The sequence below is a fragment of the Castor canadensis genome, chromosome 2 (genome assembly GCF_047511655.1).
Source record: "Castor canadensis chromosome 2, mCasCan1.hap1v2, whole genome shotgun sequence".
NCBI lineage: Eukaryota > Metazoa > Chordata > Mammalia > Rodentia > Castoridae > Castor > Castor canadensis.
In genome coordinates this window covers 148,353,328-148,376,754 of record NC_133387.1, presented here as the reverse complement: position 1 = coordinate 148,376,754, position 23,427 = coordinate 148,353,328, and the positions used below count along the sequence as shown (strand labels likewise).

The window sequence follows — 23,427 nt, the reverse complement described above, 5'->3', positions numbered from 1 at the left end:
TCTGCCCAGATCTGTTGGTGGGGAAAGAGATGAGGGCTTCTTCCTACGTAACGGAGATGTTAGTGTCCCTTTCATGATCTAGAGCCCATCACCACAGTCTGCCCATTCCTTGCTGGCTAGTGCAGCCTTTGTGGTCTTGACTAGAAATCGCTATTCAGCTAAGAGAGCTTGCTCCATCTGGATTAATCCAGCTGGGATCCTTGCCTGTTTGGAGTGCTCCTTCCACCTCACACAGCAGGCTCCTGCCAAGGACACCCAAGACTGACTCCTCAAAAATGGATGTCCAGCTGTTTAAACAGCTGCCTGTCTGCCCTGTTGAGTCAGCACCTCCTTGTTTTTCTTAGACCCAAGGGAGTGGCTGCCAGCTAGCTGCAAGCTCACTTTTCTTGACTGTGGGCTTTGAAACCCAGAACGAGGAAGATTCTCTTGTCAAGTTCAACCAGCAGGTGTTGATGCAGTTCACAGTGTATCATTAACTCTACATTTTGTACACCTTCAATACACACAATCGGGTTTCTCAATTAAAATAAAGTTGGAGGGAAAAGAAAACAATATATTTAGCCCTACTACAATATATTAGCAGGAGTGCCATTTTTCAGATGGGGAAACTGAGGACCAGGGGAGTTACATCACTTGCCCTTGACTAGTAAATGGAAGAAACACGGAAAGCCCTTTGGTAAAGGATGGGAAAATTGAAGCTTTGATTTCTTCTTCTCTCTCTAGGATACCATCAGAATGGCGTCATCAAAAGCCAGTTTGCGCCACCTCTCCATGCTGCTGGGAACCAGAGGTCCGGTCAGAAAAGCCTGTACACCTCCATGGTCCGCCCACCCTTGCCACGGCAACAGTCCACAGGCTCAGACCGAGTGTCCCGGACGCCAGAGAGCTTAGATTTCCTCAAGGTCCCAGACCAGGGTGCTGCAGGGTAAGACTCCCATGTCCTGCAGACGAAGCTGCTCCCCCCATCTCCGTCAATCACCCCAGGACTCTCGGGGCTCCTCGGGCTATCCGTGCAGGATTCTAAAGTTCTATTTTCCACCCAAGTTATAATCCAGGACCCAAGGCTGTGGGGGCCATGCTGGCATTTCTAAAAGTGCAGCCAGCTCATTTCATGCTCCAGAGACAGCCTATCTCGGAAACACCAGAAGAGGGTCCCCTCAGCCCCAAGATTCCATTCTTCTGTCACCTTTGTTGTCCTCTGGTGCAGTTGAGAAATAATGGTGGTTTTTATATTCATGTCCGTGCCTGTAATTGCATAAATGCAACAGCTTTGAGTCTTAGCAACATTAAGAGTGCTACCCCGGCATCCTGTGAGGTGTGGATTTGAGGAATAGAGCACCTCACGGCTTCAAACTGAGAGCCTGTGCCTTTCTAGAAAAGGAATCCAGACTTTTTAGCATGAGGAAGCGAGGATTCCTAGGACTGTGTAGCTATTCAAAGGACTCCAGAGATGTGTCCTCTGGAGTCACAGGCCAAGTGCAAGACCGGTGAGGGAACTCTGCCAGGAGGTATAGACCTTGGTACCAGTAAAAGAAAGAACATTCTAGCTGCTCAAGGATGAGCTGTCCAATGATATGAGGGGCACCTTACATGTTCAGGCTCAGCGTGAATGAAAATACCAAGCAGGAATGTTGTGGAGTAATATTGTCCATGACAGAAAAGGAGGAAATCAGACCTGGAATAGGATCCTATTTTAGCCTCTCTTGTCTAACATTGGAGCTGCTGCCTACACTCTCTGAGCTTCAGTTTCCTTGTCTGTCCACGGATGTAATCAGTCAAGCTAGCGGAGCTGTTGGGGAGAAATAAATAAATTTAAGCATAAGGCTAGGTGTGGTGGTGAGCGCCTGTCATCCCAGTGACAACGGAAGCACAAGATAGGGATATCATGGTACAGGGCAAAAAGTGAGACCCTAGCTCCAAAATAATCAAAGCAAAAAGGGCTGGCAGAGTGGCTCAAGCAGTAGAGCACCTGCCTTGCAAGCACAAAGCTCTGAGTTCAAACCCCAATACCACCAAAAAAGAAAAAAAATGCTCAGCTTAATACTTGCATGTAGACTGCTCAACTGTAGCTTGATGTGGTGGCAGTGGTGGCGGTGATGAAGATGATGGTGATCTCGTGGGGGTGACACAGTGACAAGGAATTGTCCTATGCTACTTGATTCTCCGTCACAGAGAAGTCTGTCTGCTGAATCCAGCAATGGGCCTGCTTCAGCCCACTTTCTCCCCTCTTCTTCCCTCCTGTCCACGTCCATGTTTCATTCTCTCTGTGTATCTAGAACACTGAAGACGTTTTACATGAGGGTCAGGAGAGTTGTATACAGACTATCATATGTGTGAGAGAAACAACAGCTCCTTCTCCTAGGTGGGCAGTCACATAGGTACCTCCGTCCCCCTCTTGCAGAATATTTCTCCTGCCTTGGCCACTTGCTCTCAAACACCACAAAGTCCGTAGGAACTCCCCATGCTCTCTCCTGTTGTTCCTTCTCCCCTTGCAAGTCTGACCTCAGCCCTTCATGCAGGCCACAGATAGGAATGGCCATCAGCAGAGTGAATGCCACCTTTGTGAGCTTATCCCCTCTCTCGCTCTCTCCCCCACCTGTTCTAGTGACTGTGATTGTCCTGACTGGCTCAGTCTCATGCTTTCTCTATCTGTGGTGCACACAGAATCATGGCGGTGGGGAGGGTTGTTTCTGCATCAGGAGGTCTGGGGTAGGGCCCAAGAATTTATGTCTCTACCACGTGCCCAGGCCACATCCATGATACTGAATCTGAGGCACCTGTTGTCTGATTGATAAGGCCGGGGAACTTTCACAGAATTGGATGGGTGCTGTTAAGATACTGAGATGCCTCACTCTGTAACACACACTACTTGGATGGATTGACATCACTAAGATAGTCACACGATTGCTGCTAGACCCAGTTTGGTGTCACAATGTAGGCAGGAGGTGAAAAGCAGCCCACAAAGTGCACCAAATCACCTCGCTTTGTCTCCTGGCTTCCTGCTTGCTGCCGTTTTGGCAAGCAGAGCCATCTTTACAGCCTCATTTGCAAGTTGCAGACTTGCACGTGGGCCAGCCAGGAGCATCTGTCAGCCAAAAGTAGGCAATTTAGGAACACTGCGTCTTAACCAAGGCTGCTCCCTTCCAGCCCCCAGCTGTGTGCTTCCCTAGAGACCAGGTGCACATGGTGCTATCTTGGAGATTGGCTGTGAGGCTGAAAGGAGAGGACACTTTTGTGACCCACTCCCAGTTAGTGAGATTTTCCTCTGTCAGTGTAAAACTCTAGTATTTAGCACTCTAAGTCCAATAGCTGTTAAGAATCCTCCACTTTACACACTTATGTCTGCTGTGCAGACATTCTTTAAGAAGTAGGAACTTAGCTGGGTGTGGTGGTTCATACCTGTAATCCTAACTGCTAGGGAGGCTGAGATTTGGAGGATCACAGCTCAAGGTCAGCCTGGGCAAAGAGCAAGATCCCATCTCAACCAAGAAAAATCTGGGGGCTGATGGAGTGACTCAAGTGGTAGAGTGTCTGCCTAGCAAATATGGCCCTGAGTTCAAACTCCAGGGTCACCACTCAAAAAATAAAAATATAAAACAGCTGGGCAAGGTCACTTGCCTGTCATCTCAGCCATGTGGGAAGTGTAAAGAGGAACATTGCAGTTCAGGACCATCTGGGCATAAAATGGAGATTATAAGGACTGGGACTGACTCAAGTGGTAGAGCACCTGCCTAGCAAGTACAAGGCCCTGAGTTAAAACCCCAGTACCGCAAAACAAAATCAGAGACAGAGACAGAGAGAGAGAGAGAGAGAGAGAGAGAGAGAGAGAGAAACTTGGCCAACAAAGGGCTGAGCTTTTCCTTAGTACTTACTTTCTAAAACACATAAAGGTGAAAATTAGTTTCATGTGGCCATAGACCTTGGCCATGGCAGTTCAGGAGCCTCAGAGTTGCCTAAATTTAACAGCTTCTACTCTTTGCCGAGAAAACCTGAATTGCACTTATGCCACGGGAGGCCGTGGAGTACCTGGGCAATTTTGGCATCCCGAGTTTGTGCACTTTCCATAAACATGAGACCAAACTTCCCATTGGTCACTTTGGATTTACCAATCTATGAAAAGATTACCACAGTCTTTCCTTCCTGGGCTCTCTCACCCGGGCTCTATCTTTCGTTTCTCTCTCCCACCCTCAATGTACTCTTTCTTTACAGACGTATTTAGCATAAGCAGTCAGTTCCTTTGGATCATGTAATATGGATAAGATTAAATGGTATAATTATCACCTCAAGTTAATTCAGGAAAGTGTTAGTTTATCTTAGGTTCAGTTAGTTGTTTTTGGAGAGAGAGCATCAAACCTTCATTAAGTTAACCACTCAATGGGATTCTTTGCTTTTGTAGTGCAGTGTTTGTATGCATGGTAGCTATTGTTATTACTGCTCTCCAAAATCCACTAAGACCTAGGCACAAGGAAGTGTCATCTTACAATCCTCTTAGCATAGCTTTTGAAAAACCTGGTTCTTGACTAGGTACAATGGTTCATGCCTGTAATCCCAACTACTTGGGAGGCAGAGATAGGAGACTTGAGGTCCAAGACCGGCCTAGGCAGAAGCACAAGACCCTATCTGAAAAATAACTAGGGTTGGGGAGTAGCTCAAATGGTAGAGGCTTGCCTAACAAGCCCCAGACACTGAGTTCAAAGCCCTAGAACCACACACACACACACACACACACACACACACACACACGTCCAATTCAACATTGGTTGAGATAGGTATCATAACCTTTTTGCCCAGGCTGGCCTCAAACTGTGATCCTCCCTAGGATCCTAGGATGCTAGGATTATAGGCTTCAGCCTTTGCACTCAGCATTAGGTCTTACTTTTTATCCAATCGGATAATATCTACTAGAATGTTTCTTGCTATGACTAAGTTTAAACCTGTCACCTTTCTACTTATTTTTATCCCATCTGTTCTTTGCTTCATTTTTTCTCTTTCTTGTTGCTTAATTTATATTAAATCTTTTTATGATTCCCTTGTCTCTCCATTTTTGCCCTAATACCTGTGTTTCTTTGTTGTGTAATTATATCAATTGCTTAAGGGTTTTCAGCATCCATCTTTAAGAGCCTACTTCAAGTGATGTAGAAGTACAGGAAACTTCCAATGGTATACTCCTGTGTAACTTCTGTCTCTTCCCTCCCACCTTGAGCCATGGTTGATACACTTTTCACTTTTACATAGTGTTATAAATCACAAACTACTTTGTTACTATTTTAAGTTAAAGAGTAAATTATCTTTTCTTAAGATTAAAAAAAAAGTCAGATTCAGGTTAAAGATCTGTCCTGATTTGCAAGGAAAGACAGCCAGCTGACTGTGCACCAACCATAGACAGCCCTTAGGAACACTTCTTTTGCCAGTCAGGTGCTTTGTCACTTTCCCTCCTATAACCTATCCACAGTTCATCAGTGAAAGCATGAAAACCCCGACTGGTAACATCTGATGCCCTTTTTAATCCTGTGTTCCATTTCATGAGAAGACACATTCAGGAAGTTTCCAGGACTCCAGAGATGAATGCAACTAGAAAAATCAAGGAAACCAGAAGACTATCACAGTGCTCAGTGGTAGGGCTCTTAGCCATGCCACAAAGGAGGGGGTTTATAGAAAAGTTTCAGTGCTGCCTGTATGTCTCTTGTCAAGACTCTCCTACTAGAATCATGTTTTCAAAAGGCTTAAAATTTCCATCAAATGTCCAATAGCAATATTTCTCAAACCTGGCCAGGCAGACATGGAGTTCAGGAATTCCTGGCATTCATCCCCACATTTCCAGTAATGTTTATAGGTTCAACCTTTGGAACAGAGCATAATTTTAAGAGCCAGTGAAATTTTTTCCTTCTTGGAATTTCAAGACCTAAATTTCACATCTGCAGAACAAAGCAGTGACATTTGGAAGTTTAATTCCTGCTCTGGCGTGGAGTAGGCACACCCACCTGGGAGTCTGGGAGCTGCCTGAAAGTTCACGGAGGCTAGATTTGTGATTGCAAGGATGGAATCTGAGTCTTGTTCATGTGTTAGTTCCTCTTTGCTTCATTCATCAAATATTTACTAAGCCATGTGCCTTCTCCACTATACTTCCTGCTTGTCACTTCATCTTGCTGTGTCTTGATGTCCTTGTGTGTGTAACAGGGCTATAACACTGGTGCCTGGCTCCAGTGGCTCACACCTGTAATCCTAGCTTCTCAGGAGGCAGAGATCAGGAGGATCACGGTTCGAACCAGCCCCGAACAAATAGCTCCTGACACCCTATCTTGAAAACATCCATCACAAAAAAGGGGCTGGTGGAGTGGCTCAAGGTTTAGGCCCTGGATTCAAACCCCAGTACCACAAAAAAGATACTAATTTTTTTTTTTTTCGGTGCTGGGAACTGAACTCAGGGCCTTGCACTTGCCAGGCAAGCGCTCTTCCACTGAGCTAAATCCCCAACCCCAAAGATACTAATTTAAAAACCACTCCTAGTTTGCTTAAAGATTAAATAAAGGTTTTGTACACAACAAATCACAATGCAACTTGAATTGTTTTTTTTTTTTTCCTCAAGACACTGGAGATCAAACCCAGAGTCTCACACATACTAAGCAAATGCTGTACCTTCTACTGAGCACCACCACCCAACTGGAAAATACTTTTGCATTTACATTACTGTTACTCATCCTCTCTGGTCTTGCAGGGAGACGTCAATGTTACCAGGGTTAAGAGATGAGTGTGCCCTGACCTCCATAGCTTCACTCTCACTCACTCAACTTTCAGTGCACCTGGTGTGTGCAAGGCCCTGGGTTTGACCCCAGTGTCCCATAAACGTGACCTCAAGTCTCTGGCCTTCTTGCAGATCTGGACTCTGAGGGTCTTCATTCCAGACATTGCTGCTTTAGTGGGAATGGGCAGCTTAAAGTAGCCAAGACAAGGGTGCTAGGCAGGGAGCCCCCTTCCCCCTACACGCCCATGGAATGATGGGATTGCTCTCTGTGGGTGTGAAACCGAAGCAGAACGCAGTTATACAGTATATCTCGACAGTCACTAGACACTGCAGCACCATTTGGACAACTTTAATCCAAGTTGCAAACTCCTTTTTCTTTTCTTTTTGTGGTATAGTGGTGTAAACTCAGGGCTTCTCGCTTTCGAGGCAGGTGCTCTACCACTTGAGCCATGCATCCAGCCCTTTTTGCTCTGCCTGTTATGGAGATAGGGTTTTGCTTTTTGCCCAGAGATCAGCCTGGGTCATGACCCTCTATTATATGCTCCCCACCGTCAATGGGATGACAGGTATGTGCCACCACACCCAGTTTTTTCTATTGAGTTGAGGTATCAAAAACTGTTTGTTCTGGTTGGCCTCCTAGAACCACGATCCTCCTGATCTCTGCCTTCCAAGTAGCTAGGGTTACAGGTGTGAGCCACTGGCTCCTTCCTGCTCTGCACTGCTTCACATGTGTAACTGAACATCTTAAACTCTGATCATTGTAACAACCCACAACCCATGAAAAGTGAAGGCCATTACCCAGCAGAAGGAACTAACTAGCCCTCAATTTGTCATTTGGGGTTTTGTTTTCTTGTGGGTTTTGGTGCATCTTGTGAGGTTTAACAGCTGTCCACAAGACCTGCAATGTCAGTTGGAAACCTAGCATCTTGGCCAAACCAAAACCTATCTTCCCTGAGTCACTAAAGCAGGACTTATTTTGCAGTGCAAGTTTTCATAAAGCAACTGGGTGTGATATGCTTAACTTGCCAAGAGCTTTCTAGATTATAATGTGATTGCATTTGAGTTCTATGCTCCACTCAGAAACAGGAAACTGCTGTACAAGGAAGTTGCTGAGCTGGTGGAGTGGCCCAAGTGGTAGAGCACCTGGAGAGCAAGCATGAGGCCCTGAGTTCAAACACCAGTGCTGCCAAAAAAAAGTTGAGCTGAGTTTATGCTAATAATCCTAGCACTCAAGAGGCTGATGCAGGAGGACCAAAAAGTTCAAGGCAGGCTGGGTACAGGTGGCTCACACCTGTAATCCTAGCTACTTGGGAGGCTGCAATCTGGGGCATTGTGGTTTGAGGCCAGCCTGGGCAAATAGTTCACGAGACCCTATCTCCAAAATAGCCAAAACAAAATGGACTGGAGGTGTGACTCAAGCATCAGAGTACCTGCTTTGCAAGTATGACACCCTGAATTCAAACCCCAGTCCCACCAAAAAAAAGGTTCAAGGCCAGCCTGGGCTACAGGTGAGTTCAAGGCCAGCCTCAGTTGTCTCAAAAATCCAAAAAAGGTTTCTGTAGCTTAGCTTCTTCATACAATTGTTATGTTAATAGGTAAGCGACACAGTGAAGTGTGTATAAATTGTCTGCAATTAGAGGCAAAGTGATAGGAAAACTCATGCATTGTACCAGTGAGACACTGGATCTGCTCAGTGGTGTAGCGTTCTCTAGCTGTACACTAACATATCACCATGTGTGGTCAATACACACTGTCATAGAGGAAGTCACCTTTTTTTGGGCGGGGGGCAAACTGGGGTTTGAACTCAGGGCCTCATGCTGGGCAGGCACTCTATCACTTGAGTCACTCTATTTTTGGTGATGGGTTTTTATGATATAGGGTCTCTCAAACTACTTTCCAGGACTGGCTTTGAGCCACAATCCTCCTGATCTTTGCCTTCTGAGTAGCTGGGATTACAGGTGTGAGCCACAGGCACCTAGGTTAATGTAAATTTTTATTATTGAAGGGCTAACAGGAAGAATAACCTTATTATAAGTCTGAATTTTTCTGCGACTCCCATTATCCCAATGAAACAATTGATAGGTGGGTTTTTTTTTTTGTCTTTTTTTTTTTTTTGGTAGTACTGGGATTTGAACTCAGGGCTTTGAACTTGCTAGGCAGTTGATCTATTGCTTGAGCCATACCTCCAGCCCAAAATAATTGTTTTTATAACACAATTTGCAATCCTGTGAGGTTTGCTAGAGATGTAAATATCACAAAATACCAGGTGCCAAAATTATCTAAGTCCTACAGAGCTGGTACAAGACAAGTGTAGGCAAAGCATTTTTAGGTCAGAACGAATGTGGGCTGTAAAAAGGGCAGTATGGGGACAGGTGTGCTGCTAAACGAAGGACACTTGGGATAAAAGGGTCTGTGTACTCCCGCCATGGCCAAGTTCAAATTACTAGCGTGGGCATGGCTACCCTGACCACATGACTGAGAAAAAACATGCAGTCACACGCCCTCACACAGTATTTCTCGATGTTGCAGAAGCAGACATTAATAACTTCAAAACCACAGGTAGAAGCTGAGCATGGCAGCTCACTCCTGTCATTCCAGCTACTCAGGAATCACCAATAGGGGAATTGTGGTCCAGGACAGCCCAAGCATAAGTGGGAGACCCCATTTGAAAACCACTTAAAACAAAAAGGGCCAAGAGCATGGCTTAAGTGGTTCAGACCCCAGTATCACCAAAAATAAAAGATAGAAGTAAAAATGATTAGGAAAGGGCAAATTATGCATATTTATTGCCTTTGCTTTTAATGCGGTTTATTCCATTTTAACTTTGTATGATTACATTTTTAATAATGGCTGTGTTTAATGAGTGGCTCACAAGATTCTTGAGAGTTTTAACCATCGGCTGTCACCAGCTGGACTGAGCCAGCTCTGCTGAGCAGGCCCGAGGGTCTCGTGTGCTATGTCTTGTGTGTGTCTGCCATCCATTCCTCGCTGGGCTGGCGCATCACCTCAGCGGAGTGGAGGGCTCCCCACACTTGAAAGACCTCATTAATCCATCCCTGGAAGTTCATTGAAAGTCATTATTTCTCACTACTCATTACGCAGGATCGCCACCTAGCGACACACAGGAGTTTGTCTGGGGTTTTGAGGCCATGGGGCCTTTCTAACAGGCTGGCCAACTGTGTTCTCACAGCGTAGCAAGTCCTGGAGACGGTGACCGAGCCACAGGTACATCAGTGCATCTTACAGAATGGACCCTGTTGAGAGCTCTCTCTAGAGTATGCTTAGGATTAGACAAAAGATCAGGGCCATTGCCTGAATTCTCTCAAGTTTTAGCCATGGCATCTTAAAGAGGTTAGGTGACTTACTCAGGTCACATGCCAGCCTGGGGTGGAGCCAGGCCTCAGACACAGCACACTGACTGCTAAGCCAGTATCCTCTTTCTGCTGCACACTGTCACTCCATCGGAACATATGAGTTGAGGCCACTCTGTGTTCAAAATACATGCCAGGTCTGGGGTCATGGTGGTAAACACAGGAAGACCCTGATCCTGCCCCATGGAGCCCATCGCCTTAGCAGGGAGTTAGCATCACAGTCCCATGTGACACTGTAGGGTCTGAAGGATGCAGGGGTTCTGAGAAGATATGGGGGTTGCAGGCTCTGAGGACTAGGGACAGACCTAGGAGCCATGAGGATCAGTGTGACTGTGCTCCTGGACCTTATACCTATGCACTGTGTTGGCCAGCAGTCAAACGAGAAATCCCAGGAAAGAGTCCTGTGCAACAGAGTCTGTGAAAACTGCTAGCACAGAACAGGTCCCGCGAGGTCAATCTGTCCACACATCGTTCAGCACCAGGCAGGGGCTCCCAGAAGACACCCCAGAAATCAGAACTAACAGGAGCGTGAGAAAGAGGAAGGCAGGCCAGGGAAAGGAGGACTTCAGGAAGATACTGCCCTATTGGAACACCTTGTACCCTTGCTTAGTCACAGGAAAGAGGCAGACAGTGATGGCCTCGGTACTGCCTGCGTGTATCCATTCCTAATCCAGTAGGCAGAGCTCTCGCCACCTCGAATCACTGACACACCTCTTTCTGTTCCCTTTGAACACAGCTCAAAGCTGCCATAGCCAGGTATGGTGGCTCATGCCTGTAATCCCAACTACTTCAGAGGTGGCGATGGAGGAGGATCTGGGCTCAAAGCCAGCACAGCAAAAAATTAGAGAGACCCTCGCACCACAACAAACAAGCTGGGAGTGGTGGCACATGTCTAGGATCCCACCTACCCAGGAGGCATGGGTAGGAGGATTACAGTTCAAGACCAGCCTGGGCAAAAAGTGTGAGGCTGTGTTTGAAAAATAACTAAAAAGAAAAAGTGCTGGAGGTATGGTTTAGGTGGTAAAGCGCCTGCCTAGCAAGAGTAAGGCCTTGAGTTCAAACCCTAGTACTGCCAAAAAAAAAGACGTCCTGGTCTCTCTCCACCCCCTACCCCCTACCCCTCACCCCCCCCATGGAGTTTGGTACTTGAACGAAGGCCTTAGTTCCCAGCAGGGTAGCAGTTATCCTGGGCCTAGGACATAGGAAGTGAAGTTCCCAGGAAATTCCCTTTTTCACTTTGGCCAGCAGCCAGTTATTCTGAGGTAGTATCTCTTCTGTCTTGAGACCAAAGACCATGTGGTGGTTGTGTGCAGGCAAGCCTGCAGATGGTCCTCCTGCCTCCCTCTGACCCACTTCCTGGGACATTCCCAGTGGCTGTCTGATGACAAGGCCACTCAGAGATGCACTGCACAACCCAAAGGGGCTATCCTAGTTTCCAAAACAGCTTTATTGAGATATAATTTACATACCATAAAGTCAACCCATCAAAAATTCTTCTTTTATATTTATTATGAGATTGTTTTCTCAATTTCATTTTTAGATATCTCATAGCTGATGCATACAAACACGTTTTTTGTATATTGATCCTTATCCATATCATTTTGTTGAACTAGTTAACAGCTTTTTGGTGTATTATTTAAAGGTTGTCTGTATTCAAGAACATCTCATCTGCAAATAGAAGTATTTTCACTTCTTTTCCACTGTGGATGCCTTTTATTTTTCTTGCCTAATAGCCTTGACCACAGTTTCCACTATAGCATTGGACAGCAAGTAGTAACCACTGACCTCCTTGCTTGGTTCCTGATCTTGGAAGCAAAGTGTTGTGTCTTTAAGCAGCAAATACCATGAAGCAAGGGGTGTACCAGGGGCTCATGAAGCAGTGGCCTGTAGCAGACTGAGGCTGGGGTGCAGTGCGAGCAGGCCACACTGTGCAGGGACTTTGTAGGCACCATGAAGAGCAGAGGGAAGTTGTTAGGAGAATTTCCAGGTGGGAGGTGGAGTCAACTGACAAAAGCTGAACTAGGTGACTGTCAAGGATCCTAGAAAGGAAGTACCTAGCCAAAAAGACAGTGGCAGACAAGGCAGGGGACCGGCAGTGGTGCCTCTGGGCCTGGCTTCCCACATAGCTAATCTTACCTCTCAGGGCCTCACTGTTTGTCTTCCCACAAAGAGGTCTTATTCCCTCCCAAGGGAGACACCTTCAGCAAGAGGCGTCTGCACTCTTGGGTTCCAGAGGCCTCATCAGTCTGCACTAACCATGAGAGTCTTCCTTTCCACAGAGAGGCCAGAGTTCCTTCCATGAGCATTTCAGGGAGGTGTATGTGTGTGTGTGCAAGGGTACATGTACATCAACACACATGTACTCCCAACTATGTTCCACGGAGCCCAGCAGGCTGCAGGCTTCCTCCCTCCCTCCTGAGTGCTCTAACGCCCACCTCCTCCCCCCATTCCTTCTTGTTGGGAAGTCAGATGACTTCTGGTATCCAGACTAAGGGCTCTTAGTAATCAAATGCTGACACACACCCCATATATAGGGTGCTTAATTAAAAGCCTGCTTGCCTAGCCAGCTTTCAGAACAGCAAGCACTTCTCCAACAGAGAATGGGGATTTCCAGTGGACACTGGGTAGGAAATGATATCATGCTAGTGATCCACAAGATGGCTTTCTTCTGCCTTCAGAGAGAAGTGCTTTGTGTGTTGGCCCAAGGAGAGTGGAGCTGGTAGCACCTCTGGTTTGCTCCTTCTAGAAGTAATGGCCAAGATAAGATCCTCCCTTTTCCTTCTCCTCCTTGTAGGTATTAACAAATGTGGCCAGTCTCCCCCATGTTGAGTTCCAGCCCAACTTTTTTTAGAAGAACTCTTAAGATAATTTTCTTTTGTAAGCAAATGAACGTAGGCTTTATTTTGGCTTGTCCCTATGCAAAGTGGGAAAATCTTTTCTAGGTTTGGTTTTGGTGGTACTGGTGTTTGAACTCAGGGCCTTGTGCTTGCCAAACAGACACTCTACTACTTGAGCCATGCCCCGTGGCCCTGTTTCCTTTTTAAAATTGCTTTTTATAAACATATAGAATAGTAGTTGTTCCAGGTACAAGTTTAGAGTCACTCATAGGAAGAAGTAGTATGTACCTTAGAGACACTGTGGATGGTGAAGTGAAGGAGCATAGAAGAAACTTGAAGCTGGAAGACCTTGGTCAGTGTGACAGGATGGGAGAGATTTTTGAGGATTACGACTGGGATGGTTGTTCCTGGAATCCAGAGGGTGGAGGTCAGTGTGCTGCTCAATACCCTCCCCCAACAGACCAAGGGAATCACCCAGTCCAAATGTCAATCATGCTGGTGCTGAGAAGCCGGACAAACTCCAGTACGCGCTTATGCTCAGCAACGTTTTTATATTACTGAAAACCAGATCCACAAAGTGGGTAAGAACATTGCGACACAGTTGTGTAATGACTCCTACAAGGCAATGAGGAGGAATGAACGCCATGTGTCAACAGGGCACAGCTCAAAAACACTGAGCGAGTGATGGCACAATAGTGTTCCTTTTACACAACCCAAATCAGGCTGATGACATAGGGTAAAACAGCAAGGACCATCAACAATTACTAATGCAACATGTGGGTGGTGAATTCTGGAATGGGGTTTCGTGAAGGAGAAGTACCTTCATGCTTTTATGGCACTGGCAAAAGTACATCTCCAAAGTTGGGGAAGGAATGGTGAATACACAACTTTTGATACACTTTGTAGACTTGTGTGTGGAAGTACGACTTGTATGCTTCCTATTGTGCTAGGACCTGATGATAGCAGCTCATACTTATCAAGACCTGTGAGCTTTTGCAGCAACCTTACCAAAGAGGGTAATTTTATTCTTAGGGAGAGTTTAAGGAGTGTGCCCGGGGCCACACAGTGCCTGAGAATGGAAGTGGATTTTTTTTTTTGTATGATTATTTGTACATTTTTATTGAAGAAGTATTTTTACTTCCAAGATTTTGCTCCAAAGCCTGCAGGGATATCGTGCAATGTACAATATATGTGCTGCATAAATTTTCTCCAAATTCTCAACAGACCAATAATGAGGAAGGAGATTGTATCAATAATAAAAATTCTCTCATCAAAGGATAGCTCAGGACCAGATGGTTCATGGCTGAATTTTACCATGTATTTCAGAGAGACTTATATCAGTCCTTCTCAAACTCTGGAAATGGATTTGAACTTGAGCTAGACAGTACTGCTCCCCTCCACAGAGTACAGTTTGCTGCCTCCTGTGGGTCCCCTTCTCATCTGCTTTTGCTCTCTCTACAGGGTCCGGAGACAGACGACCAGTCGGCCAACTCCAGCAGGGGGTAGACCAAAGCCCCAGCCCAAGCCTAAGCCTCAGGTGCCACAGTGCAAAGCTTTGTATGCCTATGATGCTCAGGACACCGATGAACTCAGCTTCAATGCCAACGACATTATCGACATTATCAAAGAAGGTGAGTGCTTGAGAGCACGCAGACTCTTGGCTATGAAAACAAGTTCAAACCTGAAGGAAATTCCTCTGAAATGTAGAGAGGGAGGTCGGGCCTCAGCCTGTTTGATTAAGACTCTAGCTTCATTCTTTTGGTTGGTTGGTTGGTTTTGGTGGTGCTGGGATTTGAACCTAGGGCCTCACACTTGCTAAGCAGGCCCTCTACCACTTGAACCCACACCCAAAGCCCTAGCTCTATATTTTAATGCTTCCTTCAGCTCTGCCTTCTTTGTATCTGTTTCTTTCTCAAGCTGTTTTTCCTCGTGGTCACAATATGGCAGCAGTAATTCCTGCATTATACACCAATATCCATGATCTACTTGGCAAATTAGCTCTGCCTTATCTGAAACTTCTCAGACACTGGCCAAAAGCCTAAGCAGCATTCTGACTGGATGAAATTAGTCTTGTGCCCACTCTTGAATCAACCTCTATAGTAAGGCAAAGGGATTGCCCCTTGAGGGATTGTCCTAGGAAGGAGAGTGAGGTCTACTCCCCAAACCTCACGGCTTCCTCATAATGAAAGTAGATGAGGGGTCCATGGACTCAGCTGAGTTCTTTATTAATTTGGTAGATAAGATAGATAGATGGATGTTTATGAAAGCATAAAAAACAAAGATAAATCCTGACAATCCTGACTTAGGATGGTAGAAGAAGCACCATGAAGGAAGTGACACTCGTGTTGAATGATGGGGAAAGTTCTCTGAGACAGAGAAGAATCAGAGACTGGAAAAAGGAAGTAATGTTAAGACAACAAGCTGACCCTCCACCCAATACAGAATCTCCACCAAAGAGATGCCACAAGATGTGGGGGAAGGTAGAATTGGCCTGTTGATGGAGCCCTGAAAGTCAGGCAAAGACAATGGGGTGCCGTCGAGGTTTAGGAGCAGAGCAGAGCTATCCTGAGCGAGCAGCAGTTCCCAGGGAATTTAGTTTTTGGGAAGAGTGGCCAAAGGCAGTAACAGGAATTGTGTTAACAGATTCCTTCATCACAAGAGCTCCTAATGAAGAGAATTTAGGTCCCTGGACCAACTTCCTTCAAGCATTATTTTTTAGTTTATTAAAATGGTAAGCCAATTAAGTCCTTTCTTCAGAATAAAAGTAAGTGTTGCAACTCACCACAAATTCTGTAATGAACTCCCAATGGGGCTGGAGGCGTGGCTCAAGCAGTAGAGTGGCTGCCTCGCAAACACGAAACCCTGAGTTCAAACCCATCAAAAAAATTTTAAAAAAAAGAACTTTTAATCAACAACAAAAAAGCTAACAACCAATTAAAAAAAAAAACAGGCAAATTATATGAACTGTGGAATTATGTGAACACAGAAGCTCTTCTCATTCTGACATGAACTGATCTTTAGTGCACACTGTTAGGGTGTTGAAAGTGCAGAACATATAGTATGCTATCATTTGTACACAAAAGGTTTTTTAGTTTATTTATTTAGGTGATACTAGGGTTAGAACTCAGGGCCTCATGCTTACAAGACAGGCGCTAGTGGCTTGAGCCACTCCACCAGCCCTTTTTTGTGTTGGGTGTTTTTGAGATAGGGTTTCACAAACTATTTGCCTGGGCTGGCTTTGAACCATGATCCTCCTGATCTCTGCCTCTTGAGTAGCTAGCATTACAGGCGTGAGCCACCAGCGCCCAGCCAAAAATAAATAAATAAATAAATACTTGTTTATATACAAGTATTTCTGGAAGAATGTACAAAAAAAATATGTAATATATTGCTTTCCCTCAGAGAAGGGATCTGAATGGCTGTTTTCACTGTTCATCTTTTTGTATTTTTGAAAATACAAAACAACTTAAAAGGTAATAGAAGGTCCATGTGCTTTGACCTGGTAATCTATTCTATAGAATTACTTGTACATAGGCACAAAGATAGATGTACAGACATTCATTGCATTAAAAAAATAGTGAAAAATTGGGGACAAATGTCCTTCAATAAGGGATAAGTCATATAAATATCTGTGTATTTGTGATCTGCATTATACACCAATATCCAATGATCCTAGTTGATTGGGAAGATCATGGTTTGAGGCCAGCCTGGGCAAAAAATTCCCCATCTCAACCAAATAAAAGCTGGGTGTGGTACCTGCCTAGCATCCCAGCTACACAGGAGGCATAAATAGAAGAACTGAGGTCCAGGCCAGCCAGGCATCAATTGGAGACCCTATTCAAAAAAAAAATAAAGCAAAATGGGCTGAGGCATGGCTCAAGTGGTAGAGCACCTGCCTAGCAAGCACCAGGCCCTGAGTTCAAACCCCAGTACCACCAAAAAAGAAAAGTTACAGACATGGCATGATTGTGTCTGTTAAGTTTGAATTACTAAATGCAGAACAATCAGGTGCAGAATGGCCTGTTTTTTGTTTTAAATTGATTTGTGCACAGAAGATAGACTGAAAGACTACATATCAAGTAATTATTTCTGGTGAATTATTTCACTAGGGTGAAAACAGGAAGGAAAGAGTAGGAAGGACAGGCAGGAGGAAGAGCAAATTCTTCAGAAAGCAGACAGGGTCAGGAGAGGGTAACTCCTGCCAAAAAAAAAAAAAAAAAGGAGGAAGCAGGACAGAGACCTGACATCAAGTCCAGCAGCCTCACAGCTGCCCCTGTGCTGGGCAGGCCTGGCTAGGGTGTATCCCATGGGGTCCTCGCCTAAGCTACAGGCTCTTCTTGAGGTGGGATCTGAGTGGTGCCTCTCTGTGTCTGCCATGGGGGGTCACTCTTTACAACAAAACTTCTCATAACAAAATCAAAACACAGAAGTGAAAAGAACATACATGGAGCCAACAGTCACTTGCGCCCACAGGGGAAGAGCACCCTGACTCACCTGCATGCCTGTCATCTCTCTGCAGATCCTTCGGGCTGGTGGACTGGTCGACTACGAGGCAAACAGGGCCTGTTCCCCAACAACTACGTGACCAAGATCTGAGGCTCAGAGTCGGACATGTGGGGCAGAGGAGCTCCAGGCACAGACTGGGGAGGGGGACATTTGGGGACTCCCCCTCTGACCCACAGTGAGCAATTGCTTATCCAAGGCCTGGAGCTATTTTGGCACCTTCCCCCTTTGGAGGACACTGACAACTCTGGGTTAGGGACAAGGAGTGTCACTCCATAAATGATCCTAAAAGGTAGCGTGTTCATAGGAACCCAGGAGGGCAAGACAACCACCCACTAAGATTTATTTATTGTATTTATACCTGGTGAGAGGACTGCTCAGACCTTGTTGGCTCCCATCCACATAGCAGCACACTTGCTCACCAGGCCCAGGGAGTGGCTGTTGGTGACCCTGGAAAGTGCCTTTAATCAAAGAGCACATTTCTTTTGTTCCTCTTTTCCAAACCTGACACATTCCTCTCTACCACCTTCCTTCAGGGAGGACATGCCCTCTGCAGGCTGGGCTTGGCGTGAATGGGAACCCACTGTGCCAAGGCCAAGGGTAGGCTGACCTTCTGAGCCCACAGGTCAGGGTTGCTGGCTTGCCCATGCCAGGACTGCCAACAGGGAAGGGGCAGGGCACTGGGCTGTCAGCCTGGTTTTCTCTGAGTCTTCAGTTGGAATGTGGCTGGCCCATGTTGGTTTTGTTTAATGCTGTACTTATTACAAGAAGGATCTCTTTTTTTTTTTCAAGCTGTACATTTATAAATCAGATCATATACTGTATATATAAAAAAACTCAAGATGGTAGAAGCATGTATGAATGTACTAAGTAGCATTCCACTGTACTCATTCATAAAGGTAGATTTTATTACAAAACTCACACCAGGTACTTACAGACGTGCCCTCTCCTTTGCACCTACAGAAACTGTCATTGCTTTCCAGCTCAGTCCCCTCAACCCTTTTCCTACAGGTAATTTTCCTGTGAGTCCTCCCCCTCCCTCCCCACCCCACCTCTGCAACTCTCCTTGTGCTCCTAGATAAATAAAAGGATCAGTGAACTGCCTTGTTTGCTCATGGTGTTAGTTGTCAGTTGTAATTGTGTTCCTCCAAAAAAGACGTCATAGTCCTAACCCCCGTGTCTTAGGCCATTTTCCACTACTGTAAAAACCATAGCTGGGAAAATCAACTTAAAAGCAGGAAAGGCTTATTTTGGCTCATGGTTTCACTCCATGACCTGCTGGCCTGTTACTTTGGGGCCCATGGCAGGGTGATATACCAGGGCAAGAAGCACGTGATGGAACAAGGATGCTCACCTCACGGTGGCTGGGAAACAAAAGAGAAAGAGCAGGACACGCCCCAGGTGACCTAACTTCTTCCACTAGGCTCACCTCCTAAACATTCTTTCACCTCCCAACAGCACCATAGCCTGGAGACCAACCTTCAACACACAGGCCTTAAATCCAAACTGACATACTGCCCCTGAGCCCCAAAGGCTTATGTCCCTCTCACAGTGAGAAATGAATTCAGTCCCTCTCTCACAGTCTAAAGTCTTAACTGCTGCAGCCTTCCTCAGAAAGGCCAACGTTCCCTCTGTGACCAATGGCAAACTCTTAGGCTGTGAGCCCCTGTAAAAACCAGAAAGAAAATTATATACTTTCAAGATACAACAATGGGGGATAAGCATTCTTATTTCAAAAGGGAGGAATAGGAATCTAGCAGGAGATAGAACCAAAGACAGACAAAAACCCAGTGGGCAAACATTAAATCTTCCAGGTCTGGTATTTGGGGCATGTTGTGGCAGAATGTAGGCTTCAGAGGGCTTGGGCAGCCCTGCTCCATAGCCCTATGTTGTGATCCACTGGCCACTCTCTTGAGCTGGTTCTACATGCTGCCTGAAGCTTCCATATTTGTGGCATCCCTTACACCCTCCATTGTAGTTGTCCCAAGGAGGGTGAAGCTGGAGCTGACTGCTTGCTGGGATTCTGACCCAGTCATACATTGCCTGGACTCCCAGGCTTTCCTTTGAAACCTTGGTGGAAGCCTCCATAACCCTTAAACTTGTGCATGCTACATGCCAGTGAAACCAGTATCATCTGGAAGACACCAGCTTCTGCCACCTGTGCAACTTGTACTGGGGATCACTTGAACCACGGCTGCAGCAGCCTCTGTGTGCCTTATCAGCTGCCCACAGGGAAAAGAATCCAAATCCCAGAGAAACAATTCCCCTGTGCTAGGAGGGTGCTTTCTTCTCAAACAAGTCTTTAAAATGAGTTTATATTTTTGTATCTTTGAGCCTGCAATGGTGGGATCTTGCTGATTTCTGAGATGCCCTCAGTCATCTTTCCTATTGTCCCATTGCAAAGTACAAGGCTTTTTTCTAATGGCACCAATCTTATTAGAGAACACACCCTCCTTGGCAGCACCTTTAAATGCACTCTCATCTGGCCAAAGTGCAAGTTTTCCAAATTTTTCTGTTTTGCTTCTTTTTGTTCCTGATTTGCCCAGTAAACTTTGGTAAAAAGCAGCCAGTGGTACCCAGGCCCCTGCCTGAATGCCATGCTGCCTTGAAGTTTCCTCTGCCACATAAACCAGTCTGACATTTTTAAACTGGGCCTCCCACAAAGTCTCAGGGCATAGACACAATGTCTTCAAATATTTGTCAAGAAAATTGTCTCTCAACCAATTCCCAACAGAACCCTTATTTCCATCTGAAACCTTGTGAGCTTTGTCTTTTCTGTGTGCATTCCTATTAGCATTCTCCTGCCCTGAATCCTCACGAGAGTCACCCACTAAGCTGCTTACAGCTGTCTATGGTTTCTACAGCCCACTCCTCTACACTTTTCCAAACTTTTCTCATGGACTGGGGGGAGAGCTCAAGTGGGTAGAGCACCCGCCTAGCAACATGGGGCCCTGAGTTCAAATCCTTGTATCGCCAAAAAGAAGAAAAGCAAACTCTTCATGAACTCAATTCGAAAGGAGTCTAAACCACATTGCCAGTGAGAATGACAGTAACTGCCCCATTTCTCAGTACCAGTTTTCTGTTAGGCAACCCTTCTGTTGCCGAACAAATACTCCTGAGACAAATCAACTCATGGTTTCAGAGGTTTCTCCAATCCAGGATTGCTTTCTCCTGTTACCTTTGGACCTATGAAGAGGCAGGTGAGTTGCAAAGGAAGTTGCTTACCTTGTGGCAGCTGAGAAGCAAAAAAGAGAAGGAGGAAAAGGCAGGAGTCCCAGCGTCCTCTTCAAAGGCACACCCCCAGTGACCAAATTTCCTCCCAGTAGGCCCCACCATCTAAAGCCACATTTCAATATCATCACAGGCCAGCAACCAAGCCTTCAACAACAGGCCTTTGGGGGACATTCAGGACCCAAGCTATAAGCTAGAATAAGTCAGTAAAAAGTTTAGAGACAAACTGGTATATTCTTAAACTTGTTTCTATATATTTAGAAATGTAATCTGGAGGCTACTGGAAAGATCTAGGATAGATAAATAACATTTCCTTTTTTTCCACCCTAATTAAACATCTTCAGACAAAAGCCATTTTTCCCTTAGGGTCTTTAAGTCATCAGCCTACATCTCCTGTAATCTCCTGGTCTCCAGGCCTGCCAGTGTTCAGTTTTGTTTATGTTTGTTCAGTTAAACAAACATGATTAGTGCAGGAGTCATTCACCATGAAAGAACATGGGGCCTTCTGGAAGGTGCCATCCTGTCTAAAGTCAAATGTATAGTGTGTAAGCACAACCCAAGTGTACAGCAGTATCAAACATCATATAAAGATGTGACAGATCCTGCCAACCAAAGGTTGAAAGTAACCCAGATGAGAACCCTATGAGCAGGATAGACCATGGACCTCGGGGCAGAGGTGTTCTGACTTCATTTATAGACCTGCAGTCTAAAGCTGTGGGCATCAGAATCCCTTGCATCCCTCAGTATTACTGGGGATGCGAAAGAGTTTGGCTTTTGTTGGTTACAGCTATTAATATTTGCTATATTAGAAATTAAAATTAATTTAAAAAAAAATTTAATAAAAATACACCAGCCACAAGAGTAATGATATCATCACACACAATCTTCTTGGAAGAGTCCATCATATGCAACTGAGAGAATGAAATCAGGAAGGAAAAAAAAAAGCAAGGGTCCCCACAACTTGAGAACCATCAGAGGGGGAAGTGCTAAGGAATGGGGAACCACTGGCTTCCTGCAAACATCATGCAGAAGGGCATCTCTTCCACGTTTCCAAAAGCAAGACTGTGACACATGGAGAGGACAAAGGGTGAAGCCTTCTTATCAGATGGCTCTACCACCAAGAGGAGTGTCAATCCACTCACATCCCAAGGAGTTGTCTTGGCCCATCCCGATCAAGCCCTACCAGCCACCATTTACCAAGTCCAGCCCTGAGAAGCGAAGAGGATGAGGACCATACCCTGGAAACTGCACACACTGTATCCACTCATGTCCTACTGTCCAGAGCCAAGTCATGTGGCCTCAACTGCGGCGGGGGCTGGGACTGTAAACAAAGAGCTGTCAAATCCACTTATCAGAGCACCAGAGATGTGCACAAAAACAAGTGAGAGACAACATGAAAATGTATCAATATGACTTACAAACTCCGCTGGCTGCCACAGAGCATGGCGGATACATCATCCAGATTCTTCCCCTCCATGACTCCAGCCCTAACTCCATTCAGACCTTCCCAAAGTGGAGCTGGCTCTGCCTCTGGTTGTTATTGCTTCTTTTATAGGTGGTTTTCCAGCAATGGTGTCATTGGTGGCAGACTGGAGTCTGGTTTCCAGGGCAGTTGGCACAATTTGAGCCATGCATCTTTGGAGGAAAGCTTACTCTGCTCCTACTCAGCCCCCACTTTTTTACCACCATTCTAAATGGTGTCCCCTTTCTCTCCTGGCTTTTATTCCTACCAGCTAATCATGATGCCTTTCCCTCCTACTGTATGAGTGCCCCTTCTACCGGAGGGTCACATGGGTTTGGGGGTGGGGGAAGTCATCACAGGGAACCTGACCTGACTCCAAAGCCTATGCTTTTAATCAGTTTCTAATTAAACAAATATCTGAGAATTTGATAGTGTCTTGTGTCAGCCTTTAGACTTCCAATATCTCTCAAAAAATCAAAAAAAAGAAAAAAGGAAAATTCACAAATAAGTCTCAATAGCTATACATTGGTAAGCTCCTTTGATAGGCAAGCACTGCATCTAACCCGCCTTCTGTGGACCCTCATCGCCTAAAATGCCAGCAACTAAGGTTCAAGTGCCCCCTTTGTACCCCAGCCTGAGCTAAGTGCTGGCATACATTATTTAGTATAACCCCCACCTGAGGAAGACGCCCTCTGCGTCTCACAGTATGAAAACTGAGGTAGAGCTGTCACACAACTACTCAACACAATCAAACCAACACCACACCTTCAAGTCTGTGCTCTTCTATACTCTGGGCATTCCATCTCCTTCTCTAACCTGTATTTTATGGTATCACGGTCTCTACTTTCACCGCTTACTTCACTTAAGGAAGTATATCCACGTAAAACAGGGTAGTTGTATGTATATGTGTGTATACATATGTATATATGTACACACACACACACTTCAAAGATCAGTGTTCTACCACTTGAGCCATGCCCCAGTCCTTTTTTTTTTTTTCTTTTTGCTTTTAGTTTATTTTTTAGATAAGGTCTCAAACTTTTGGCCTCAGCTGGCCTTGGATGGCAATCCTCGTGTCTCAGCCTCCTGAGTAGCTAGGATTACAAATTGTGTGCCTTTTAAAGGTCTTTAAAAAAAAAAAAAAGATATCTGAAAGTAAGAATTTTCTGTCAGGGCACTTAATACTTAACTAAACAAAATACGTAATGAAAATATAAAATGGACTCCTACAAAGTCTATTTCATGGAGAGGATCTGAGCTTGAGCATCCCTGGGAGATAAC

At 45.4% G+C, this 23,427-nt stretch overlaps 1 protein-coding gene across 1 annotated transcript in view; it reads left to right on the top strand.

Annotated features, from left to right (window-relative positions):
- The window catches only part of Myo1e (myosin IE), a 206,213-nt gene extending 187,661 nt beyond the window's left edge, over window positions 1–18,552 (top strand). The window contains exons 26-28 of the mRNA XM_020175398.2: window positions 724–925; window positions 14,412–14,581; window positions 17,470–18,552. Of these exons, the coding sequence (XP_020030987.2) occupies window positions 724–925; window positions 14,412–14,581; window positions 17,470–17,546 (449 nt within the window). The 3' untranslated portion in view covers window positions 17,547–18,552. The remainder of the gene's footprint in view (window positions 1–723; window positions 926–14,411; window positions 14,582–17,469) is intronic.
- The last annotated feature ends 4,875 nt before the right edge of the window (window positions 18,553–23,427 follow it).